This window comes from Ursus maritimus, unplaced genomic scaffold, assembly GCF_017311325.1.
Source record: "Ursus maritimus isolate PB19 unplaced genomic scaffold, ASM1731132v1 scaffold_14, whole genome shotgun sequence".
NCBI lineage: Eukaryota > Metazoa > Chordata > Mammalia > Carnivora > Ursidae > Ursus > Ursus maritimus.
In genome coordinates, this window is record NW_024423786.1 from 37,166,132 (window position 1) to 37,191,415 (window position 25,284).

Genomic DNA, 25,284 nt, shown 5'->3' on the forward strand with positions numbered 1-25,284 from the left:
GTGACTGTGAGGAGGAACGGTGTGCGAGCCCTCTCCGTGCGGGCAGAAGAGCGTCGCACGTGCAGGAGGAAGAAGGGGAGGAGGTCGCCCGACTGTCGGCCGCCTGTGCGCTCGCCGCCGGCGCGGCGCCCGCCCCGCCCGGGTCGGCCCCTCGGCAGCCAGACCGCCCGCCCGCCCGCTCGCCGCCGGGCCCCGCCCCAGCCCTGCGCCGCCGCCGCCTCCAGCAGCCGCCGCCATGAAGCTGACCGACAGCGTGCTGCGGAGTTTCCGCGTCGCCAAGGTGTTCCGCGAGAACTCGGACAAGATTAACTGCTTCGACTTCAGCCCCAACGGCGAGACGGTCATCTCGAGCAGCGACGACGACTCCATCGTGCTCTATGACTGCCAGGAGGGCAAGTGAGTGCGGCGGTGGCCCTGGGCCCGGGCCCGTCGTCGGTCCGTCCCACCCTCCTTCCCCCCCGGGGCCCAGCGCTCGCCCCCGCCGCCCTCCCCCGCCCCGGCCCCGCCGCCCTCCCCTGGCCTGTTTTGCTCTCGCTGCTGCGAGGGCCGCTTCCACTCCGAAGCCGCCCAGGAGACCTTTAATTTTCTTTTTAAAAATGATGAGAGTGATAACATCATTACTTTGTATGCCTTCGGCCTCCTGGAAAAGCGCTTCTGCATCGTTTGCCAAACCCCACCTTGACCTTGACCTTTAAACGCCCTGTCCGCCCACTTCGGCCCCAGCACGTAGCTTTTCCGCTCCTCCGACTCTGTCAGAGGTGCCCGTCAGTCCTGGCCCCCGCGCAGAACCGCAGAGGCTGCTCTCCTACCTCAGTCAAGAGCGTCACAGCTCGCGCTCTCTGCCCTCCTCGGTGACCTCGATTCAGGCCTGGCACTCCGCCCATCCCCTGCCCCGCAGCTTCCCGCGGCCTTCTGCCGGAAGGCCGCGTGGGTTGCAGTTCTTAGCTGTCAGGATTTATTTGTTGTGCCTCTTTGGGCCCCCTGTCTTTTCCTTTCTGTTCCATATCATCCCTCTTACTCCCTGAGACCCGATGCCCACATTTGCAGTTAACTTTTGAACAACATCAGAAACTTTTCCTTTTTGCCAGAAAAAAACGAACTTGGCTGTCCCATCCCGACCTGAATGGGAGCCTGCTATGAAAACAAAGAAAGCATCCTATAACAATTTCGTGTTTCCTCTTATACTTTTTTAAAATTACACTTTATGGTCCTCATGGAATTACCAGAATTCAGGGTCTGATCCTGAAGTTTCTATGTTGCCCCGAGTCCTCTGGAGACCCACTGCACTGCATCTCTGTTAAGTCTTCAAAACACATTTTGCCCTTTTCTCTGGGCACCTTGTCAGCTTCACCTCACCCTCTGTAGACCTGCTTTGCTTTCTCCTTGCTAAATTGTGAGCGCCTTTGGAGGCGAAACTGGTTTAGGCTAGATTGGATTTTCCTCAGCCACTTTGCCCAAGTAGGCTTGCAGATGTTTGGTTTAATTTGGTGGCTACTGGTTTTGTCAGATTTCATTTTGTTACCTAGCTCCAGATATTATTTTTTGAATTCTCAGAGTTTTCTCTCTTTTCTCCAACTGTTCTTTTGCCTTTTGTTTTAAAACCAGTGTCTTCTATAAACTTTATTTTGCAGCTTGTCTCTTCATTTGTGAATTTGGTTATAATGCTGTTTTGGTCTAAGCTGTGTCTTCTCCCCAATTTTTTCCCACGGGGGCTGTGAAAAAGTATTATGTAACTGGCTCTGAATCTGCCTGCAGTATGCGGAAGAGTGGCATATACTGGTGGTCCTGGGGGAGGAGAGAATTGCTAGCTGGACCATTATTCATTTAGTAGGTGGATTTCTGTCCAGATCTGGCCACTTTAATCAGATTGGAAGAGAGAGTAACATAGAGCTGGAGTGGGCATCAGGGTTGCTGGGTCCTGGAGCTAAAAGTAATTTGAAGCTGGCTGGCTTGAAATGTTTAATGCTTGTGCACGGATTAGAACTTCTACCTGTAACCTGAGGATAGAGATGTATATTCTCATTCAAAGAAAATGAAGATTGTGACATGTGACAGCAGTCCTTAGCAGTTTGTCTGCAGATGTGGCATAATTTCTACTTGTTGGGAGCAATGACTTGGAAGTCCTTTCTTGTTAAAAGTAAAATGTTAATTTTATGACATAATGCAGTTTATTCACTGATGTAGCAGTTCTACATAATTACAAACTTAGAGAAAACTTACAACAGTATCTCACATATCCCATATCATCCAGTAATCGGTTACATTTTACCTCTTTTGCTTTATCACTCTAAATATTAAGGAACGCATTTTTTTCTGAACCATTAGGCAATAAATTGGAGGTATCAAGCCCCTTACCTCTAAACACTTCAACATGGATTTCCTAAGCACAAGGACATTCTTTTACATAGCCAGAGCACAGTTATCCAAATTAGAAAATTTAGGATTGATTTGATAGTATAGGACACACTGTTTTAAATTTTCTCTTATCAGTGAATTGTGACGTTGTGGTTTGTTGCAAGAGAGTGGCCTGTAGTTAAGGAGACCTGGGTTGTAGTTTGGCCTTGTGACCAAGTGTGTGACAGCGGTCAGAGCACTCCCCTAAATATTAGATGACCTCTTTCACCTTTAAGAGTCCATGATCCTAAGTGGTAATGTGAAGAAAAAATTTGCCACTAGTGTAAGTCAATTGAACATTGGTAGAAGAATAGTGTTTTTTGGGAAGGCATAGTATCTCTACTAGATGGTACTAATGTTAGAATTTGGGAGCTTGAAAAAGGCTAAAACAGGGTTCCTTATGCTTAATATTTTCCAGTTCTTTGTTCATTTTGTCCATGTTTTGTTAACATCCACTGAGTGATTTTTCAACTTGAAAGAATATGAAAGATATTATTTGCTAGGTGATGCAAATTATTCATAGACAGGCTTTAATCATATTTATTCATATCTGATCACAAGAATCATAGTTTGTGGAAAGAAACTTACCAAAATATTCATGGAAAAATGTAGTGCATGGGCTTCATAAAAACCTGTGAAATGGATGTAAAAATTAGGCTCTTTCAAACTAGGAAGTGATATGAGATAAAAATTTCTGTTTTTAAAAACAAATCTTAGGTTAGTGTTCCTGATAAATTTGAGACAAATAGATCATATATAAGTGGAGCTGAAAATTTTCCTTATACCACACCCTTTAATATTGGCTCTTCAGGATATGTCTTCACTGTTTTATACAGACCGAATTATTGAGATAAGTAAGCTTCTTTTTCCACTTGTAGAAACAAAGTCAACTATTTTTTGAGAGCAAGAACACGTGCTTATGCATGCATGTGCCCACTCTGTTTACCACACAGTAACCCCACAGCAGAACTCAGGATGGTGGACTCAGCAGGGTAGCCTTTGGGCTGATCTTTTTAGCCGATCTTTCAGTTATAGGTGAGAAAGTGGAAAATTCAGTGCATGTGGAGTGAGAAGTCTTGTTTGGAAATAGGTTTTATGTATCGAAACTCTTGACCTCCCTGACATTAACAAAAATTGAAAGTGCAAATATTTGACTTCTTAAAGCTGCCTGAGTAATCAGATTGTTCAGCGTCTAGGTTCCATTGAGAGGGTGAACTTTTTTCTTTTTCAAAATTGGAACTCTTGGTAAACATTGGTACGGGATTTATGAAATCCTCCTATACCTAAATGTAGAACATGGTGAAGTTTTTGGTTAAAGACTTTGCTGAGATCCGTTTCAGCTTGATGTTTGATCGTCAAGGTTCTGTAGAGGGAAGCATTGAAGGAACTTCAAATGGATTGCTTTAAAAAAGGAAACCAGTGACTAGTTTTTTTCTAGGGAGGGTTAGCCTTGCCTTCAATAAGGCTCAGTAAGTACTTCGAACTTGTAGGATAGGAAGGATGGATAGCTTCTGCAACAGCAGGTTATATTAGGAAAGGCAAGCAGTTTTGCATCTGGTTTCAGTTTTGATAAATCATTTCTTCTTAAAAAAAAGACCTTATTTCTAAATGAATAGCTTAAGAAAAGTTCTGGCCTCCTTGGTATGACGTAGTCTCATATCCCTCTTTGTTATAAGTTGTGACTTGTGTTTTATGTGCCTTTCTTCCCAAATAGATGTACTTTTTCTCAAAACTTCTGAACATTGTAGTAAACACTCATTTGAGCCCTCAGATTTACTTCCACTTCCTAACCTCAGTATTTGGTGTTCAGAGGTGAAAGTCTGTTGCAGTTGGTTGATTCCATTTGTTTCCTCCCTTTTGGAAGAAATTCTGTTTCTTTCATCCCAAGAATCCTCATCCTTGCCACATCATTCAAGTGCTTCTCTTTATATGAAGATCCCAGATTTTGGTGATGGAGGATTTTGATGGTTTTCTTTCTCTGTCCATTTCCTCGTCAGACCAAAGAGAACCCTGTACAGTAAGAAATATGGTGTGGACCTCATCAGATATACCCATGCAGCAAACACAGTCGTTTACAGCTCTAACAAAATAGACGGTAAGCAAGCCTTCTTTTTAGGAAGTTATGCTCATGGTTTCTTTTGTTAAATAGTTCTTGGAATCTTTGTGACTACTTCTGCTTTGGTTAGAGTTACTTTAATTTAAATGTTTTCCTATGGTGTTAGCAGTGCCAACATTGTTATGACTCAAGGGATGCTGGAAGCAATCCACTAGTACTTTTGAAGGACTTGAAACGGACTATGAAAGGTCTCCAGATTAGAGTGGAGAGTGGGTATAGGAAGCAATGAATTGTATTTATAGTTTGTACTTATTTAAACTTGAAAGAATACTTTTAGAATAAATAAAAGGAAAGAGTACTTGACATATAGCAAGTGGTAAATAACCACATATGCCTGAACTGTGGTAATTTAGGGACCTTTGAAGAGTTTCTGGTGTATGCCCACCTTTTATGGTCTGTGTCATAAAGGACAGTGTATTGACCTTAATTATCTTTGATTTCAGGGACTTTTTAAAAGCTGAATTTTGAAACCCTTTTCCCTTTTTACTTAATTTATTTTTAAAGATTTTATTTTTAAGTAATCTCTACACCTAACATGGGGCTTGAACTCATGACCCTGAGATCAAGAGTTGCATGCTCTACTGACTGAGCCAGCCAGGCGTGTCCTCCCCTTTTAATTTTTAAATAAAACTAATGTCTTTGAAGAGTAAAGAGTTATTTTTAGAAATTAAACTTGTGAATTTTTTTCTCTAATGATCTCTGTTTTTACCTGTATTTCCCCTGGAATAAGTCATCCTCAGTTGACAATTCATCTTGGTAATTGAGATATGTAACACTTAACTTTCATGTTAGGACCCCCCCCCCTTTTTTTTAATATCACTGGATTTATTGATCCACTTTTTGAAGTAAGATTTTTATTTATTTATTTGTTTATTTATTTGTTTATTTATTTATTTAGAGAGCGTGATGGGGGTTGGGAGAGGGGAAGAGGATCTTAACCAGGCTCCACACCCAGCACGGAGCCCAGTGCAGACCCAACTTGGGGCTCGGTCTTAAAACCCTGAGATCATGACCTGAGCTGAAATCAAGAGTTGGACGCTTAACTGACTGAGCCACTCAGGTGCCCTACAGTAAGATTTTTCTAATGTCATCCACCAAAGATGGCTTAGACTGCTATTTTGGCTATGCCTATCTCAGGGCAGATGGGCAGAAGTCTTTTTTTTTTTTTAAATGAGACTTTTCTGCCTGTACTTGATTTTAGTAAGTATATCATTTCTGCTTTTCATGCCTCTATTTCAGAAGTGGTTTTCTAAATAAGCAGTGCAATTGATGCTTTTGGACAAGAATATAAATCATTAGGATCCTGAGGAAACATATCTATGTGATCATCTGATTGACTGGTATACTTCTTCTGTTGGGGTATTTTTCTGGGTGAATAAATGTGAGGATTCTCCAAATATGGTGCAAAATGAGGCAAATGTGTGGCACTTGCAGCTTTGCTGCCAGGCCTCTGCTGTGAGGATGTTGCCTTTCCTGTCTCGAGTGCATCCTGAAGAGTTCCTCCAACGCTCCGTTTCCTTTTGCCTGATTCCAGGCTGAGGTAGTAGTTTGTACAGTTTGAGGGTCTATGATACCACCCGGTACAGGAGATAACTGTACAGGCCACTGCCTTGCCAGGAACAGCGCACCAGCTACTGAGTGGGGCGGAGAGGATGGCGACGCCCTGCTCATCTCTGGGAGAACAGGTAATGGGGAGGAAGTCTTTTTCTGCTTAGGGCAGGTGAGTTACTAGAAGTAGACCAACCAGGAAGACTTTGTAGTTGTCATTCTAGAACTTTGAAGATTTTCAAAGAAAACTATATTAGAATTCTGTTTTGGAACATACAAAGAGTGTGATTTTTCCTCTCCTAGGTCAAATGCCCTGTTGTTAGAAAGTACCCCTGTGAACCACTGAAATGACTTGGTGCTTTCAGCCTCTTTGTTTCTGTGTTCTGTTTGCCTCTAGAATGTTCTTTCTGTGCTTTTCTGTCTGTATTTTGGCACTGTTTCTTAGTGCCTCTTTCTCAACAATTGCTTCTTATTCCTAGTCTTTTGGGGGGCATAGCACTTTCCAGTTCTGTTCTTTATGGCACTTCATTCCCTTCCCACCACTATCTTTTTTGTTTACTTTTTCAGATAGAATCCCTTGGTTTTTAAGAGTGTTTGTCTTTTTCTCCCCAAGTGCAAACCTCTATGATTATTCCTGTCTTTAATATTGACAAAATCTCACTGCTTTGACTTGTTGGTATATTCATGAGTTTGATTTTTAAATGTTTTAAGATCTTTTTAACCCAGATTTCCTTATTTGTTCTTTTGGTTATGTTATTACTATTACTATTATTTTTTAACCGACTTCTTTGCACAAAGGACCAGTGGATAGTTGGTTAATTTAAGAAGTAGTAGGACATTACTTCTCTTTCCATTTGTTTAGTTTTGATGTAAATTGTATATCCAGTTAACATTTAGGTCAGAGTTGGGTTGACACACTGTTGGAGAACCCTGGACAAAAATATTATGCCAGAGTCCAGCCCAATCCTCAGTTTAGCATGGCTGCTTAATACTTTGAGCCTGTTTCTCAGCAGCTAAATGTTTTCCTGTAAGGCTTGCCATTCTGTGGGCACTAAAAGTATTGTGTTTGGGGGGATGGCGCAGGCTGGGTATTTTTGCAGGACAGGTTGCACTGTAACTATGCGGAAGCCAAAGATTGGTGGTAACAATGATTTTAAACATTGCTCTATATGACGTCAACTTGAGAACTCTGCTTTTGAATTATGTGGAATCTGTAGTGCCCATTCTTCAGCTGTGAAGTGGAATTACTTAACCTTATTTATTCACACGTTTCTTGAGTTATGGAAAACAATGAATTCTTTGACCTTCAAGACAAAAATGCAGAGTAATTACTTTAAAAATAATAGGGTATCATCGTGCCTTATTTGTCTTCTTACAGATACTATTCGTTACCTGTCCTTGCATGACAACAAATACATCAGATACTTTCCTGGACATAGCAAAAGGTAAGAGCCAAGTGCTACAGAAATAGAGAGTTCTTTTATTCCTGAGGTTATCCAGAGACTAGGAGAGTAGAGAGATTTTATTAGTGAACTGAAGCTAGTTCCTCACTGCTGTTTGGCATCCTTACTCGTCTCTTGTTAACCCTCCCTAAAACAGTAACTGAGGTTGAGTAACTGAGGCTGCGGAAGCAGGGGTGGGACTTTGTAGATAAACCAAGATCTCAGTTAAATCATAATTAGGAAAAAAGTGGATTAAAGATATTCAGTAGAAACCTAGGTAGTACAAGTTATGTTCATCATTTAGGAACCCCAAACAATCAGATGTCCCTTAATGGAAAAGACTATTTACGTGTACGAGGCCTCTTCCAGTATTGGCGGCCCCATTTCAGCAGGCCCCTGCTTTAAATAAATATGTTCCATGTGAAGATCTTAATGAGAATACAAAAATATTAATAAATAAAATTGTCCTTTTTTAGTTTTGAAAGTCCAAAAACTTGTTTCCTTATTCTATTTTGTGATGCATTTTGTTTCTCTCTGTCTCCTACCCCACTTCCCCCAGTTGTTTTTTTCTCCAATTTTTCAAGTTTGGGTTGAATGTTGAACATTCTCCTTTGGATGATACTTTAATCACTGAGGGTATTTCCTCATCCTTTTGTTTGCAACTATACATGAACCTAGCGTGACTTGGAGTAGTGGTACAGAACCGTGACAGAAGGTGGACCAAGAGCACCCTGTTTTTAGCTGCGCTTGTGATTGGGCAGGGCAGATCTGTGTTGCTGAAGATGAAAGGTGGCAACTGTTGGTTACCGTGTAGTTCCAAACAAAGAATGGCCTGTGACAAGGAGATGATTTTGCTTGTTTGTAGTCAAATTAGTGTTCACAAATGTATCGTCTGTAATTATAAGCTGATTGCAGTTGTTTAAAATTCTTTCCAATCTTCCCGATTATCCACCCTTCTGATGTTCTGATTCTTAGATGACTTTGTGCCTCTTTTGTTGTTTTCAGAAAATCAAGGCCATCCCAAATGAGTTCTTTTCAACTTCTGTCCCTTCTGTTTCTTTCTTGGAACCCTTTCCTTAAAAAGAAATAGCCTTTCTTCCTTGACAAAATCAACCTCCCTCTTTCTGCTTGCTTCTGTCTTCTAAACTAGACCTTTCCTTGCTGCCTACGAACTTACTTGGTCTTCCTTATTTTAAATCTATTTCTTGAACCTATCTCCCACTCCTTTTAACTGTCAAACATGAAAGAATAATCTGCATACTCCCATCTCCACCTCCTCACACTCATTCACTGTTTAAATCACTCAGTCTAGTCCCAGAATCACTTATAGAGCTTTTTCCAAGCTGTTTTATTTCCCTTTCCCTGCTGCCTCCAGTTAAAATCTACTGCCTTGGGGTTTGGTTTGTTTATTTTTGTTTTTTTGGTGCTCAACTTCTCAATAACTCTTTTTTTTTTTTCCCTTTGGCAGCTCACATTTCCCATCTTGGTGCTACTCTTGCTGTTCTTGGCCTCTCTTTCTCCTTTTGACTTTAAAATAAACAAGATTCTACCCTCATTTTTCTACGTCTCTTGATATTTTTTCAGATACCTCCATCACTAATTTCATTCACCTCTACTCAGACGGCTTCCCAAATCAATATTTTTAGCTCATGTATATCCTGATTTCCAGACTCAATTTCCACCTCCAGGTTTTGTATATATCTGCGTAGTGTTTCTTTCATGCCCCCACCTGACAGGTCCAGCATGCCATCCCTCATTGTTACATGCCTTTGGCCAGCTCCTCTCTGTTTGCCTCATATGTCTTCATCACTGTCCCTTCTAATTATCCTGACTCAGAGCCTCTGTTACCTGTTTGCTTTCTTTCCCCTGCTTTCACATCTAATGAGCCGTTAATCCTATTGATTCTGCCTAGGTTTAACCTCATGTGTCACTTGGCTCTGTACTGTTTCCTTTTATTCTGCCCCAGCTCATGCCCTGTCAGGTGAATTATTGGCAAAGCCTAATTAATCTCCCCAGCCCTCATCATCCTGCTTTAGCATCCTGTATTACAGCTCTGACCACTTCACAGTCTGTCTGGAAGCTTTAATGGTTCACCATATCTGTCTGCTCCTTCCCCTTGGAGTCAGGCTCACCTCCCTCCAGGCTGACTCATTTTCCCAGCATTATCTCCCACCACTTCAGGTGAACTCTGCGCTGCTTCCTGAATGTGGGCCTCATGCTTTCTTATCTGGCATTTTTTTCGTAAAGCCATCTCCCATTAAGATCCTGTCCACTACATATGCTGCTGCTTCCAGAAAGCCTTCTCTCACCCTCTCTCGGAGTTCTTTGGACTAGACAATTAATGCATTCTTAGAGTTGAGATTTTGCTCCTCATTGCATTCCCTTTACCTCTCAGCATGGAGCCTTGTGCCAAGATAGACTTCGTCTGAGCTTTTGACCTGAATACCATGGCATTAAAATTATATGTCCATATGCATTCTGCTCACTCTGTTTTATTACCACCTCAGCATTCCCAGGAAATTTTGGCTTATGGTATCTTTAAACGTTTAGGTTGAGGAACTGGTCTGAATGTTAGTTGAGTTATATTGCAAGAAATTTTTCTTTAGATAAAAAGTTTAAGAAAAAAGTACATTTTCTCATTTTCTATTCATGGCATAAATTTTAATTTTTTCCAGTAGAACCAAAACTTCCAGTGTCATCCAAAACTTGAACATCCTCTATTTCTAGATTAAAAAAATCCATTCACAAATGAGCTGTGCAGTTTGGTCATCTTTTTGACTTCGAACTTTTGTCAAAATGAAATAGCACAACAACATTTCCTTTATAATCTTCATCTATGACACCAGCTCTTATATCTATGAAGTGTTTTACAGCCAAACCCGAATGTGGAACTACTCTTCCATAATCCAGAAGGAAGAGTTATCCAAATGTCTATTTTCACAAGGGCTTTCTTTATAGGTGGTACTGACCGAAGAAGCATAGGTGCTGTACAGGAAATAGCTCCCCTCAGTTGGGGCTGTGGTGTGCTCTGAGAGGCAGGTGACGTAGAGCCACATGCTGTCCTTCCTTGCAGGCCAGGCCCAAATGCTTGGGAGGCGGCAGGTGTCTTCAGAGCAGGGCGTGGCAGAGTGAGAACATGAGCAGAAGGGACAGGAGAGCTCGGGGTGAGCCTTTGGAAGAAAGGTCTTTTAGTGAGTGACTCTTAATGCTATAACCGTAAGAGGGGACCCATATCAGAAATACGGTTGCTATTAGCACAGGCCTGTGGCTTAGTAAGTGTGGTGCCCAAACCAGCAGTCTCACCATCACCTAGGAGCTTGTTGGAAGTGCAGGTTTGCAGTCCTCACCGCAGACCTACTAGATGAGAAGTTCTGGGAGTGGATCCCAGTCGTCTGCGTTTCAGTCCACCCACAGGTGATGCTGATGATACTCAGGTTTGAGACTGTTAGTATAGTCCACAAAACTCTAGTTAAGGAATCATGAGTGTTTTTTGTTTGTTTTGTTTTTCAATTGAGATACGGTTTAGTACCATAATTCACCCTCTTAAAGTACACAGTTTAGGTTTTTAGTATTTTCACAGCGTTGGGCGACCATCAGCACTAATCCAGAACATTTTCATCACTCCCAGATAGAAACCCTGCACACCTTAGCAGTCACTCCCTACTCCCCCTCCTCCAGGTCCCCAGCAACCACTAATCTACTTTCTGCCTCTATAGCTTTGCTTATTCTGGACATTTTGTGTAAATGAAATGAGACAGTGTGGGAACTTTTATGTCTAGTTCTTTCATTTACCATGTTTCCAAGGTGCATACATGTTGTAGCATGAATCAGTGCTTCATTTCTTTTATTAGCAAATAATAATTCATTGTACGGCTATACCACATTTTGCTTATCCATTCATTAGTTAATGGGCATTTGGGTTTTTTCCACTTTTTGGCTAAGATGAATAATGCTGCTGGGATGTATGTACAGTTTTGTGTAGACATACATTTTCTAGAAGTGAAATTTCTAGGTCTTATAGTAATGTATCTGTCTTTAACTTTTTGAAGAACTGTAAAACCTAAAAAGCAGCTGCACCATTTTACATTCCAGTCAGCGGTGCATGGGGGTTCTGACTTCTCCATATCCTCTCCAACACTTGTTATCTCTCTTGTGAATTGGTATCTCCTTGTGGTGTAATTTACATTGGAGTCTTCCATTTTTATGCTCTAGTTTTAAGTTTCTCTTTTCATTGCAATTAGTTTCATTCATAGGGCTTTTCATTATATTAGTTGTCTTTGGTTATTCCAGATTGTTTGTATATGTATGTTTCTTAAAATGGCAGTTTTGGGAGAACAGGTGTATGTAGGTAGGCAAGTAGAGTGGTTTAGAGTTCACATCCAATTTTTGCAAATATTTTACTTCAACTCCTATTTATCTTGATGCATTGCAGGGTGGTGGCCTTGTCCATGTCACCTGTGGATGACACTTTCATTTCTGGGTCTCTTGATAAGACCATTCGACTCTGGGATCTCCGGTCTCCTAACTGCCAGGTAATGGTACCTCACAGTTATACTTCGAGTATTTTCTATGGTAGGCAATGTCATCAGCTCTTCTTCTCAAACAAGGGAGAAAGTAATGGTTCCATTCTGAGATCCCAGAGTCTTTCTAAACTTTGGAGAAAATCTGTCTTCCTGGTAGGTAGCTGGTAATTAAGCAAATGCCATAATCCAGTGCATAGTGAGTTATGCTCTGCAGCTTTTTGCTTTCAAAACCGTTTTCCTGAAACCTGTGAGCTATAGCTTTTATTCTCAAGGGATTTGTTTTTATTTGAATTCAGTGTCTATAGAATTGTACAGTTAGGGTTGATGAAGCCAGTTGTATGGAGACCTGTTTGTAAAAAGCCTCATTTTAGTTAGTTTTGTTTGCTTTTTCTGTTCCCTAGGTAGGCAGGTATAAAGGTATTTGTGTCCCTTTCTTGAGTTTTCATTAGAAAAAGTAAATTACATAGTGGTAGGATCCTGAGTTCATTAACTTTTTTTCTTATTTTTTCTTAGGGGCTCATGCATCTACAAGGCAAGCCAGTTTGTTCCTTTGATCCAGAAGGGTTAATTTTTGCTGCAGGTGTCAATTCTGAAATGGTCAAGCTTTATGACCTTCGCTCTTTTGATAAGGTAAAATCTTTGAGTCTTTGAGCTATCTTGGTATTATGGAAGTTTTGAAGGGTAAGATGAGAGCCTTTTCCATGGTAGAGGAGGTATGTGGTAGACATTAGAGAACGTCGGAGCAATAGTTCTCCCTCTCCTTTTCCTAGTCAAAAAGGAATCTAAAGGGACAGAATGAGAGTTGGCTCTGGCAGAAGGAACACTGATGGGCCTTGGGCTGGGGCTGCTGTCTTTATCATTTCAGGGGCCATTTGCGACTTTTAAGATGCAGTACGATCGGACTTGTGAGTGGACAGGACTTAAATTCAGCAATGATGGTAAACTCATCCTCATCTCCACCAATGGCAGCTTCATCCGTCTCATCGATGCATTCAAGGGAGTGGTGATGCACACCTTTGGGGTGAGCTGACAACCTTTGAGCATGGCAACTTCCGTGCTTCTACCTCCTGGGCTGAGAATTATGTTAGCTGGTTGATGGAGACCAGCAGTTATCCTGGACTTGCCGATGGAGGCACAGGCTTGCATTTTCATTCTGAACATGAATTTATACTTCTCTCGGATTTAGAGACATTCACTTCTCACATAATGACCCACGTTTGGAGTATAGATACAAAATAATTTTTGACCATAATAATTTTCTTGCCGCACTGAATGTGGAGTCTGAGATGGGGTTGAATTGTAAAGGGTGGCAGCCTTGTGTGGAACATTGTGATGCTGTGCATGAAGAGGAGAGGGTTTCATGGAAAGGAAGGTGATGTGTGTGTGTGCTGGGTCAGTGTTTGCAGGGAATCATTTTATGTTAACAAGGCTGTGATAAGAGAACTGTTTTTCTTGTTTTTAGGGTTATGCCAACAGTAAAGCTGTCACTCTGGAGGCTTCATTTACTCCAGACTCCCAGTTTATTATGATCGGTAAGCTTTCTTTATCCCCCTTGGAGGTTATTTCTCTGGTATTGTGTATTTATTTGTGTTATTTTTATTAGTTTTAACTAATTAAGATACTATCTGTTATCCTTTTGATAGATGTTCTCAGATTTCTGTATAGCATGTTATGCCAAAGGTACAGTGTCTTTATCCTGATTGTGTAGTTCCTTATTGGGAACTGGCATTAATGTTGATCTTCCCTTGACCATCATAAGAGTTAAATTCTACAAGCACAATATTACTAGTAATACTGTTTTCCTGATTTAACCCTGCATTCGGTTGTCAGTGGCTCGACGTTGGTAGAGAGCCCCCTTTTTACGTGAGAAAACTGAAGTTAGAGGGGAAATGACTTGCTCGGGAACAAATAACTAGGGTTAAGATCAGTTTCCAAAGTATCCTTTCTTCACTGCCTCTCCTCCCTCAATTTCTGATGAGGGGCCAGGTCCTGAAGCTTGGCTTTTCTCCAGATGTCAATCTGTGTCTTTCCCACTTGTCTTTGCATTGCACCTTGAGCTGTTGTATTTTCCCTTATCATTCCCTTTAGGTTCAGAGGATGGCAAGATCCATGTCTGGAATGGAGAGAGTGGTATAAAAGTAGCTGTGTTGGATGGCAAACACACAGGCCCCATTACCTGTTTGCAGTTCAACCCCAAGTTCATGACCTTTGCCAGTGCATGTTCCAACATGGTATGTGAACATGGGAGATATCTTCCACTTAGGGGCCCTTTCTAGTTGGGGTGATGGGTGCTTCAGTGAGCACAGCAAGATGTGTTCTGAATAGGTATGTGACAAGCCTCCAGGTTCTTGTTCCTCAACTGGTGGCCTCTCTGGTTCACCTATTATCTGATCTCTGGTTGGACTAGTCTTTCACTTTTTTTTTTTTTTTTTAAGATTTATTTATTTATTTCAGGGGGGAGGGGCAGAGGGAGAGGGAGAAGCAGACTCCCCGCTGAGCAGGGAGCCCTCCACAGGGCTTGATCCCAGGACCCTGAGATCACAACCTGAGCCGAAATCAAGAGTCAGATGCTTATGAACTGATCTTTCACTTTTACTTTTACCCTTCTTTTCCTGATCTGAGATCAACTTTGCGCTGCTGGGAGATCTCAGGCCAGTTTTTGCTGTGGCCCCTGGTTTTATGCCCAAACTATTTGGGACTACGCCTGATAGTTTTTTGGCCTTTTTTTCCCTTTCTTTTGAGATTTTATTTGTTTATTAGAGAGAGAGCGCGCGCATGCGCATGAGCTGGGGGAGGCGCAGAGGGAGAGGGAGAAGCAGACTCCCCGCTGAGCAGGGAGCCCAATGTGGGGCTCCATCCCAGGACCCCGAGATCACGACCTGAAGACAGACGTTTAACCGACTAAGCCACCCAGGCGTCCCATTTTTTGGCCTTTTAAAATACTTTGAACCAGCCTTTTGTGGCTGTAACCTCTCAGTGTGCCGTTCCTTTCAGTTTATGCTGAATTCCTCAGAAATTCATACGGTCGATCATAACTCACTACTTAGAATTTCCCCTAGGCCCCTGTCTCTTCCTAGGCAAGGCTGGCAGAACAAAGCAAAGTATGTCTCAGTCTCAAGTTTCTTTCTGGCATCTCTTAAATCCACCTGGGTATTTGAGGATGAGGGATTCTGCTTTTAGCCTACCCAGAACACACTGCCCCCTTGGTCTTTTTTTTTTTTTTTTTAATTCCAACTAAGGAAACAGTGTCAGAAGGAAATGCAACAAAACCATCCAGTTCAATCCCTCTCACTTTTTTACAGCTCAGGAAGGAGAGGGCCTGTTGGAGGTCACCTGGCAGATTAGCAGTGAGGCCAGGTTGCCCAGACACCCACCTTGCAGATGGCTTTCCTGGTTTTCCTTACTACTGGGCCACTGGGGTAGAAGGTCGACAGTATTGGAGACAGAACCAGCTTGCTTTTGCATGGAGGGGGTATTTCTCCATAGACCGCCAGAATTGATTTGTTGTGAGGGAAGGCCACCAGCCATAATTCCTCCACTATTGGGGTTGGGCACCTTGATGCTGTGTGGAGGGTAAGAACCCTCAGCAGTGAGGAGACGGGCTTGGCTTTTAAAAGTTGACTTCTGTTTCTCCTTTCAGGCCTTCTGGTTGCCCACCATTGACGACTGACCTTGGTGCTGCTCGGCTGTTTGTGTACAGTAAGGGTGGCCAACAGGAAAGAACTCAGAGGGGACTGAGACAATGGATTGGATCATTTGACTGGGCTGGAGAGCATCCTTCCACATGGCCTTCCCATGGATGTGCTGTACATCTGCTCAAAAGAAAAAAAGTACTTCGCTGAGCTTCTTCGAAAAGACTCTTGGTGTGGCAGATTCTATCAGGACTTAGATGTATTTTCCAGCTGTCACTGCACTGAGCTCCTCCAGAGGAGTGACCAGATTCATGATTAGGGTATCCTGGGGCCCTCGAGACGCCTTCAATTTTGAATGTATTTGCTGCTGAGGAGCCGGTGAAGTTGTTAATTCTGCACATCCCTTCTCCCACCCCCATAAATGCATGGGAAGCCACAGTTCTGGTTTTGAGATGCTAAGGGCAGCTCAGCACCCCTTGCCCTCACCCTGCATGTCTTGTTACTGGGTCTCCCTGTGTCATTGTGGCATTATTCCACAACCATCATGTTACTTAGGTGCCAAACATTTACAGAAATAAGTCTTCATATATCTTGGGGTAAGAAAGGGACAGATACAGAAAGAAGGACCTTGCTTGCCAGGAAGCCTTGTGAGTTAGTCCTGTGAGGGTGGGTGATCTGGGCATGCCTCAAGGCTGAGTGTTGGGTGGGAAATGGCCCAAGAGCCTGGAAGGGAGGGAAGTAGGGGTTGCAGGTAGTTCCTGTGGTTGGGAGGTTTAGCGGTAGCCTGGTGTGATCCCCCGTCATCAAGACAAACCTGCGGTCTTTCTGGGTGCCTGCCACGCTTGGTTTTGTACAAAAGCAAGGTGGGAGTCTATTTTTGTACGTGAGCTACATCACGCTTTCCTGTGGGCCAGTATTGTGGCGTGAGTCTGAGTTGTTTACACTGATGCCTTCCCTGCCCACCACAAATTGTGTACAGAGTCTCCAGATGATACCACCCCTTTCCCAGCTCCCAAGCGAGAGCTGGTTCTAGGCCTGTGTTATATGTTATATTTAGCCTTTTTATATATGACATGGGGTTTCTGTTTGTATTTTAGCACAGTGTGTACACCTTCACTGAAATATATCCGTGTGTGCATACATATATATGTATATGTATGTATGCATATATATATATGTATATAGAATATGTCATTTCTCAGAGTTCAGCAGAAGGAGGTGGAGTCTGGCAGCCCAGGAGAAAGACTGCATCCTTGCTAATAGTGTTTGCCACAAGTGTTAGTGAGTCTTCTCTATTACCTTTTTTCCTTTGGGAGACAGAACGAAGCAAAGCTTCAGGTGTTCGCTGTTCCCATGGCAGCTAAACGAGGGTCTTGGGATAACTTCCCTTGTGTTCCTCAAGCCGCACTTTGGGGCCCTTTCTGCAGTATTAGCCCCCTTTTTGCTCGGTGATGCTCTGTCTGCGCCTGTACATGTGTGACAGTCACTCTTGCATGCCTTTTGTGTCTGGCTCCTGGCGTTTGGGGACAAGATGCTGGAACCAGAGCATTTTCAGTTTGTCCGAAGCTTCTTTTCCAATTACAGGTCATACCTGTTTACCTGGTATGTCTGCTTTCTTCTTTTCCTTGCCTTCTCTTGGAAGGGGGAGAGGTCTTGATCAGGGTTGTAATGAGCTAAGGCTGGCTCATGGCCTTTCCTTCCCCTGCATGGCCTTAGAGCAGGACCAGTGGCATGTTATTTCACTAAGTTCCCAAACATGGAAGCAGGTCACACGTTCCCTGCAGATACAGAAACAGGCTCAACAAGGTTACTACTTGCCCAAGAGGACATAGCTGCTAAGGGAAGTAAGCCATTAACTGCCTTTGTTCAGCAGCAGGAATAGGCTGTGAATTGCCAGCAATTACAGTTTTGTTTTGTTAGCAGTTACTTTCGACTTGTTCCTCAAACTTAAAGGGCAAGGGGCATACATCTTTCCAAAATGTAGACTGGGATCTGCAGCTTTTCTGCAGTGCCTCCCACTATCTATAGCTCTGCCTTCTCAGAGCGGAGGGACTTTCAGAAACCAGATGATCGAGCTATTACTGCCCACTCCTGGCTCTCCAGGGTGGAAAATTCGTGGTAGCAGTAACTAACTGTTCAGAGAGTGCTTACGACTGCGGGTTTACAAGAAGGGCTGCACAGTGAGCGTAGCTGCAACCACAGCAGCAACTGGCCTGCCTGTCAGCAAGGAAGGTGATTTCTTTTGAGTTTCTAGTGTCCAAAGCTGAGGTACCATGTCCTTTGAAATATGCACGGCACTGCCTCTCTTTCTAGGGACCCGTGGCTATAGAGCTGGCTCCTGAGTGTGCAGGGAGAGGAAGGATATCGCTGGAAGTGACTGGAGACGATGTGGGAATAAGGTAGAATAAAGGGAGCAGAGGGGCTGGGGCTGCCGGGTTGCTCTCAGTGGAGCCAGGGGTACCCTAGCTCTCTGGGGTGGGAGCGGGCGCACACCATACTCTTGAGAGTCCTGGCCAAAGCCACCGATTTGTATGTGACACTGCACTGCTCAACCACCAGCCAGTGGGGTGTGTTTTTAATTTTTATTATTATTATTATTTTTTTTAAAGGAAAAAACCTTCCCTGTTGCAATCATAATTAATGCTTATTGAGAAAATTTGGGGAATTTTAAAATGAATCAGTTTGCCACCCAAATGCTACCACTGTTAATCTTTTGGTGTTAAATGTTCCCCTAGACATTTCTGTGCATAGATTTTTGGTGTGTTTACATAGTTGTTATTCTGTATATACAATTTTATGTCCCTTTTGTACTTAACATATAAACATTTTTTCCATGTTACCAGTCTTAAACAGAATTTTATGGCTGTAGCCTCTCTGTTGTTGAGTTTCCGTAGCATTGTTTGCCTGGTTCCTAGAGTTGGAGGGTTGGAGGGAGGGGTGGGTTGTCTCCCGTTAGTCCTCCTGACTCACCTTGGGACTCATGATCATGCTGTGTGGATGGACTGTTGGGCTTCCTGGGACTGTCCCCTGCCCTTCCCTGGTGACCAAGGCCTGAGGGCTGGTGGGAAGAACCCCTAGACCTGGACCTCAACGCACAGCAGCCTGGGTCTCCTCAACCACAGGCGCTAATAAGCAGCCACAGAGCCGGAAATGAGTGGGAAGAGCCAACCTGAGCCAGCATTGAAGTAGCATTTCGGACAACCTGCCACATACCTCAGGCTGCCTTTCATCCCCCATTGTTACCTCAACTTGTTCAGATTGGCAGGTTCTAGCCAGAATAAAGCTTGTCCTGCTAGGCCCTGGCGTCTGTGGGGCAGGGAGAATGCAGCCTCTTCTTTGAGGCTCCTGCACTAGTTCTGACAGAGGCCCTGGCCAGTAGCTTGCTTGGTAACCCATCGCCTGGCTGGTGAGTTGGTGACTCTAGAGCCCATGCACTAACTCCATATCCTCAGAGCTGCAGGACCTGCTGCCTACCTCTTCTTGGCCCCCTCTGAACCAGAGAAGACATCCTGGGGCCTGCCACTTTGCCTGTGGTCACTGGAGGTTGGCCAAGGATTATGAAGAGCAGCAGAGGGAACATGCCAGCTTGTGAGTGAGAGGCCATGCGTAGGTTCTCCTGGCAGACTGCTCAAGGAGAAAGAACCCCCCCACCCACCCACGGCCTGGTGGGAGGCCTGCTGCAGCATGAACACACAGGTCAGCGTGGCTGACCCTGTGACCGTCACTCCCGTCTGTTTGGCGTGCTGGCCGTGGATACACCACGGGGCCCACTCCCCAGCCTTTGGCCTTGTGTGAGGAGCAAAGGCAGCAGCGGGCTGCCCAGGGTGAGCTGCCTCAGCAGTTGGTGTGGGTGAGAGGCGGGCACAGGATGCTGCCTGCACTGCTGGGGGGCAGGGGCGGTTGCTGAAGACAGGAAGTAAAACTGCAGGCTGGTAAGGCGTACTCCCCCATCGCTCGGCCGCCTAGCTAGAGCAGGCCTGGAGAGGCTGCCAGCGCTTCGGCGGCCCCAGGTGTCAGGACCTAGCTGTGGACAGATGGAGGCCCGGAAGTGCTGGGCTGGGGGACAGGACTGTGCAAAATGAGGAATTTGGTAGTTTCCTATCCCTTTCCTGGAGAATGTACAGGAAGTGGGGTCTAAAATGAGTTCATGAGGGGCACCTGGCTGGCTCAGTTGGTAGAGCATGTGACTTTTGATCTCGGGTGTGAGTTCAAGCTCCACACTGGGCATGGAGCTTACTTTAAAAAGATAAATGGGCAAATTAAAAAAATTAAAGGAGCTAATGGGCAGGAAAGGGGGCCTGAGAGCCTCCCCAATAATCTAAACACGTAAGTTTTACCATCAATTCTGGTGCCTCTTAGCCCATGTCCCTCGTGGCCCCCATCTAGGGTTGTGAGTTGCCTCAATAGAATTTATCCTAGTTGTAAACTAAAGTAGGAGTGTGAGGCTGAGTCATAAAGGTGGTCGCTTGTAGTTCAACAAACGCTCTGAGCACCCGGGCCTCAGCGAGTGCTAGGTGAGGACAGTCTTGTGGGGAAGGTGAAGAACTAAGCTGTTCATCAGACAGCAAGCCCTGGAACCCTCAGTGATTTGTCGCCAGCTAATTCTTGGTTTATCGAAATCGGCATCCAAAACCAAGTTAAAGGCGCTCCTGGTACATCAAGCCCAGAGCTCACAGATGGTGGTAGAGACTTTTCTGTTCCCTGGACCACAGTTCTCTCACTGGGGCTCACCCCACGCTGGGGACTGAGAAGGCCTTTGGAGAAAATGCAGTCCTGACTACAGGCAAACTTGCAAGGTGGAGCTAAGACCGATTCTTTGGAAAGTAAAAGAGCAAAAAGTGTACTATAATGCCAAGCTTTACAGCAACTCATGATTCACAAGGGCTCTTCAGCACACAAACATTTAATAATAGGGAGGTGACGGGGAGCAACAAAACCAAAGACATTGCCGGCACATCAGCCTAGGGCAGGGCTGGGGCCAGAAAGGAGTGATCGGGACATTCCTGGCTCAGCAAACTCTGGGGCTCCTCTTGCCTCTTTCTGTTCTGCCCCAACGTTACCCCCCGGGCCTGGGCCTCACCTCCAGTGGCAGAAGAGGGTCAGGGCAGGACTTGGGCTGGTCTCTCCCGAGGGGCGGATTCAAGATGGCTGTTGAGCACATAGGAGGCTACCCCCAGCTTTCAATAAGGCACCCTGCATAGGCTTTGGGGGTTACTGAGTAAATACCCTGACATTCATGGGTTGGAGACCTGGATCCAAACAGGCTCTTCTGCCCCTCCTGGCATTAGTGGCCAATGCCCTTAGTCCGGCTGTCCCCATCTGGCAATAACTTTGGGCTGCTAAGACCCTGTCAGAGGAGCCCCACCTGGTTTCCTACGTTGTAAAGAGAGGTTATTGGTAATTGTGCTCTTGCCCTGCCTGCCAGAGGGGGCCCTGGGGAGCTGGGCTCTCCATACTTTTCCAGCTTTCACTGCCTGATATAAATGCTCTCCTTGAAATGGGCTGCGGTGGGGGGTCAACCCATTGTGTTTAGGCCAGGGCAGGCAGGCCTGCTGTTGACCATGGTGGAGGGATGCCCAGACTATACCCGGCCCGAGAGTGGTTCTGGGATATAGTGTCTGAATCCTCAGCGGCCACCGCTCCTTTGGCCCTGGCTGTGCAAGGGAATCACGAACACCGAGATGTCGTCGTAGGACACCTGCCCTTCCCCTGTGGGACCGTCGTCCTTTCTCTGTGTGCTGTGTATCAGCATTTGGGCCAGCTCCGAGAACCTGTGGGGATCATCCTGCAGATGCACTTTGGAGCCAGAGCAAAGAGGCAAGGGCACCCCTCAGGGAGAACTTGCTGCTAGGGCTGGGCACGTGGGGACCCAAACCATGCAGTCCAGCTGCGGGCCAGGCAAACCACATGCATGGGAGGGCCACGGGCTGGACCATGGAGATTTGGGTCCTGGGGATTTCTGAACCCAGGGATTTGGGGGACCCACAGTCACCCCCCCTCCGCCCAGAAGCTTGAGAGAGCTCTGCTCCTGACCCCCTGCCCTGAGCCGGGCTCATCATCAACTCTGTCTTCTCAGCCACAGCTACTTCTGGTGTTGCGGCTGGTGCCAGCCAGGTCCCCAGAAGCGACAGTACCTGTGTGGGTCCTCTCGGTTGCCAGGGAGGAAGCTCCGTACTAGCCGCGCCACCTGCTCATTGGACAGGACATCCCAGAGACCATCAGTTGCCATGACAACCACATCCTCCTCCTGCAGCTCCAGTTGGTCCACATCCAGTACAGTCACCTGCAAGTGAAGCCTGAGGATCCCTCCGCACTCCCTTCCCGGCTCCCGCCAGCCTCATTGTCTGCCTTCGGGGGCAGACGGAAGCTGGTGCGCGCTGCTGCCCACTCACCTGTGGGACGGAGAGCAAGAAGGGCTTGAGGTGAATGTTTGTGTCCAGGACTCTGAGCTGATGGTCTCCCAGGCCCCGGGAGACAGCCAGTGTTCCCAGTAACCGAGCCTGAGGACAAGGGAGATGTGAGGTAATGGCCAACAGCCCCAGTGAACATACAAATAAAGCACACGGAAGCATAGTATGGCCCTCAAGTGCCCTGCGTGGACGGACAAACATCCCGTAGCGTTGCAGCAAACTCCAAGACCCCAGCTACAGCCCCCACCAGAGGAAGAAAGGAGCTCCCACCTCTGCAGGGGGCAATTTAAGAGGGGTTCCTAGAGGGGGCCGTTCACTGACCTGCCTGCCCTGCCCATGGATCAGGGGGTACTTGAGATCCGACTTCTCCACGCACTTGTAGCTCCTACCAGGAGCAGACCCAGCATCAACCCAGGCCCCACCCACCCCCTCACCTCCCCGCACCACGGAGCCCACCCTGCCCAGGTGCGAGAGGACGGCCCCCAGGTCACACACTGGGCCTGGACACCAGGGTTCTCCCCACTGTGTCCAACCCCACCTCGCTCACCAGCCTCTCATGTGGTGATCCCGGAACAAAACCTTCTGCCCCAAGTCATCCCCCTTCAGTCGCCGAGGAAACTCCAGTCGGGTGAACTCACCAGCCAGAAGCTCGGGGTAGACAAAGGCCTGGGGTAGGAAGGCCAGGCATGGATCAGGTTCTCTCTGGTGGCCTCTGGTGACCCTGGACTCACAAGTTGGGAGTCCACAGCCTCCCTCTGCCAAAGGCACCTACCAGCTGCTGGATCCGCTGCCGCTCAGTCTCCGGGGTGAACTCGGAGCTCAGGGGCCGAACCTCGTCTTTCCGTACCAATATGGCCCTGGACAGGTGGCCGAAGAAAGGCAGAGGTCTGCGGGACAGACTCCGCCCTCGTTCATGGCCCCCCTCCTGTCAGCCCCTCTTCCAGCCACCAGGGACCAGCTCTGCCCCCCATGACCACCTACAGTCTGCAGAGAAGAAGCTCAGCCCTTGGGCCTGGCGCTTGAGGAGTCTGCCCTCCCTCGCATCTGCTGTCCACTCACACCTGACATGCAGGTACACAAGCAACTCAGCCAGGCAATCCCCATTTCCAGCCCTCCACTTCCAGCCCCTTTCACTGTCCCCACTGCCTCTGTGCCCGCCTGCCCGGCCCCAACCCCACCTACCCTCCAGCTCTTACCTGCTGTCCCCAGCGTTGGCCACATACAGCTTTCCCTGCAGGGACACGGCCACCAGGGCTGTGCAGCCGCCCACCTGGCCTGAGGCCTCCAGCTCCCGCCCGATCACCTCATCCTGGGGCAAACCGAAGCCACTTGAGCTGCTGCTGGTACTGCCACGATAACACTCTGTCCCCAGTCCCCACCCCACAGTTCACTTCCCCACCAGCAAGCCTGGCGGTCCCCACCCTAAGTCTAGCTATGACTCCAGGATCCCTGTGGTCAGAGAATCTGGATGTATCCCCTGAGAGGGAGGGAAGTCCTATTCAGAACTGAGGAAGGGATAGCAGCCCCTGCACCAAGGACCCGCAGGGCGCACGAGGTACGCGGCACGGAAAAGCACGCGGATAAACGGGAGGGCTTATGATGACAACGACGACCACTACTAACAAGCCAGCCCCATCCTGTCCTCCCAATGCAAAGATCCAAGGAGACCACTGCTGTGTGCTGCAATGCCCCTCAGGTCCCTGGTCCCTTCCCCAGCCAAAGGCCACACTCACACATTCCTGGAAGGCACTCTCCAGAGCCCCGATCACCAAGTCTTCCGCCCTAATGCCCTTTTCTTCCACAAAGTGGGGATCACTGGGGCAGACGCAATGGCCGCTGAGGTGCATGGGGGGCCGAGTGGCCACCATGCCCTCTACCACGGCCTCCAGCTGTCGGCGCAGGCAGGAGTGCAGGGTGTTGGCAGCCAGGATGGCTGCAGCTGGACCTCCGTGCCCATCAAACAGGGCCCAGTAGTGACCTGTCAGGAGCTGTGCAGGAAGGGCTTGGCGTCAGGCTCTGCCTGGCTTCCCCAGCTGGGCCCTGGCCCAGAGCAGAACACTGAAGCAAGAACGTCCCATCTGTAGTCCTGGTCCCAGCCTGTAAGCCTGGCTCAGGCCCTGTCCTACTCACCTCCTCGGGGCACAAGGTCAGCCACTCCTGGTCCTCTTCAGCTGCAAACGCACACCTCCCTATGCACAGCTGCCCACAGGCCGCCTGGTCCTCATTGAACTCCGACTTCTCTGCATTGATGATCCTGAGGCCGGTAAGCGATCAGTGACCCTTCAGGGACACACCCATGTCCCCACGCGCAGACACCAGAGCTGGTACACAGAAGGAGGAGCCCTACCTCTGCGACAGCAGCCCCATGCTGCCCCTAACACACACCCGGACACACAGTAGAAGTTTCCTAACTGGTCAGTAACCTCAAGCTAAGGCAAAACTCAGGGCCCAGCCCCCCTGGAGCCTACCCGCTGACCTGGGCTGGGAGGTGAGGGTGGGCTGCCAGGGCAGATCTGGGCTCCTTCGCCTATCCTCCACCCCACCTCGGCCAGAGTTCCTGTCCCGTAGGGCGCCGGCCACAGCCCCGGGCGAGATGCGTGCGTGCGGGAGAGGCGTAGCTCCCAGGCCACAGTGCTGGAACTCTACCCAGTGTCCCTGCCTCATCGTGGAAGCCCCAGAAGCGCAGGTCCTTCCCAACTCGCAAGCCTCTCTGAGGGAGGCTGGAGTCCCGAAGAAAAGGCTGCGGTGGGACCGGGAGTCGGGGGGAGCTGTCAAGAGTCCCAGGGGCGGACAGGAGGGAGCTAGCCGCAAGGCTGGGGGGTGGGGGCACTCGCTCAGCGTGGGCTGTCTTCCAGGTTGGTCCCGGCGCCGGGGCTGGCCCAGCAGGGCCGGGGAGCGGGGGCCCGGGGGAGCGGGGCACTCACTCGGCGTAGCCTGCGTTCCAGGGCAGCGCGCGACCCCGCGCGGGGCTGCGCACGGGCCGGGCGTCCGGGCGGCGCGGGGCGTCGGCGGGGCCGGAGCCCGAGCCGCGCAGGAAGCGGGGCCGCCGGTAGGGCACCGGGCTGGCGCGCGGTCGGGGGGGCCGCGGCGCGGGGAGCGGACCCCCCGGCAAGAAGCGGCGCCGGAACCAGCCGGCGGACATGGCGCGGCGGCAGGGGGCTGCCCGCGGGGCGCCGGGCGGGAGGAGGAAGCGGGCCGGGGGCGGGGCCGGGGCGGGGC

The 25,284-nt window shown here is 47.5% G+C and overlaps 2 protein-coding genes across 2 annotated transcripts; one reads left to right on the forward strand and one right to left on the reverse strand.

Annotated features, from left to right (window-relative positions):
• The first annotated feature begins 194 nt into the window (after positions 1-194).
• WDR82 (WD repeat domain 82) lies at positions 195-18,494 on the forward strand. The gene is made up of 9 exons (XM_040628719.1): positions 195-396; positions 4,392-4,489; positions 7,437-7,503; positions 11,933-12,032; positions 12,537-12,653; positions 12,889-13,044; positions 13,486-13,555; positions 14,112-14,254; positions 15,664-18,494. Exons 1-9 carry the CDS (start codon positions 236-238, stop codon positions 15,691-15,693), a joined length of 942 nt encoding a protein of 313 aa, XP_040484653.1. The 5' UTR covers positions 195-235; the 3' UTR covers positions 15,694-18,494.
• A 2,048-nt stretch (positions 18,495-20,542) lies between these two features.
• PPM1M (protein phosphatase, Mg2+/Mn2+ dependent 1M) lies at positions 20,543-25,207 on the reverse strand. The gene is made up of 10 exons (XM_040628718.1): positions 24,990-25,207; positions 24,196-24,319; positions 23,799-24,053; positions 23,262-23,374; positions 22,838-22,922; positions 22,613-22,731; positions 22,387-22,450; positions 22,048-22,155; positions 21,790-21,938; positions 20,543-21,426 (listed from the first exon to the last, which is right to left on the reverse strand). The coding sequence occupies exons 1-10, from the start codon at positions 25,205-25,207 to the stop codon at positions 21,282-21,284; spliced, it is 1,380 nt and encodes a 459-aa protein (XP_040484652.1). The 3' UTR covers positions 20,543-21,281.
• Between the last annotated feature and the right edge of the window lie 77 nt (positions 25,208-25,284).

Excerpts from the sequence above, each read along its gene's own strand:
- WDR82 (XM_040628719.1), top strand. The coding sequence starts at position 236 with ATGAAGCTGACCGACAGCGTGCTGCGGAGTTTCCGCGTCGCCAAGGTG. Across the intron at positions 397-4,391 it reads TATGACTGCCAGGAGGGCAA|ACCAAAGAGAACCCTGTACA; the intron begins GTGAGTGCGGCG and ends TTTCCTCGTCAG. Across the intron at positions 12,654-12,888 it reads ACCTTCGCTCTTTTGATAAG|GGGCCATTTGCGACTTTTAA; the intron begins GTAAAATCTTTG and ends TTATCATTTCAG.
- PPM1M (XM_040628718.1), bottom strand. The coding sequence starts at position 25,207 with ATGTCCGCCGGCTGGTTCCGGCGCCGCTTCTTGCCGGGGGGTCCGCTC. Across the intron at positions 22,923-23,261 it reads GCCAACGCTGGGGACAGCAG|GGCCATATTGGTACGGAAAG; the intron begins GTAAGAGCTGGA and ends CCACCTGTCCAG. Across the intron at positions 22,732-22,837 it reads GGCAGCGGATCCAGCAGCTG|GCCTTTGTCTACCCCGAGCT; the intron begins GTAGGTGCCTTT and ends TTCCTACCCCAG.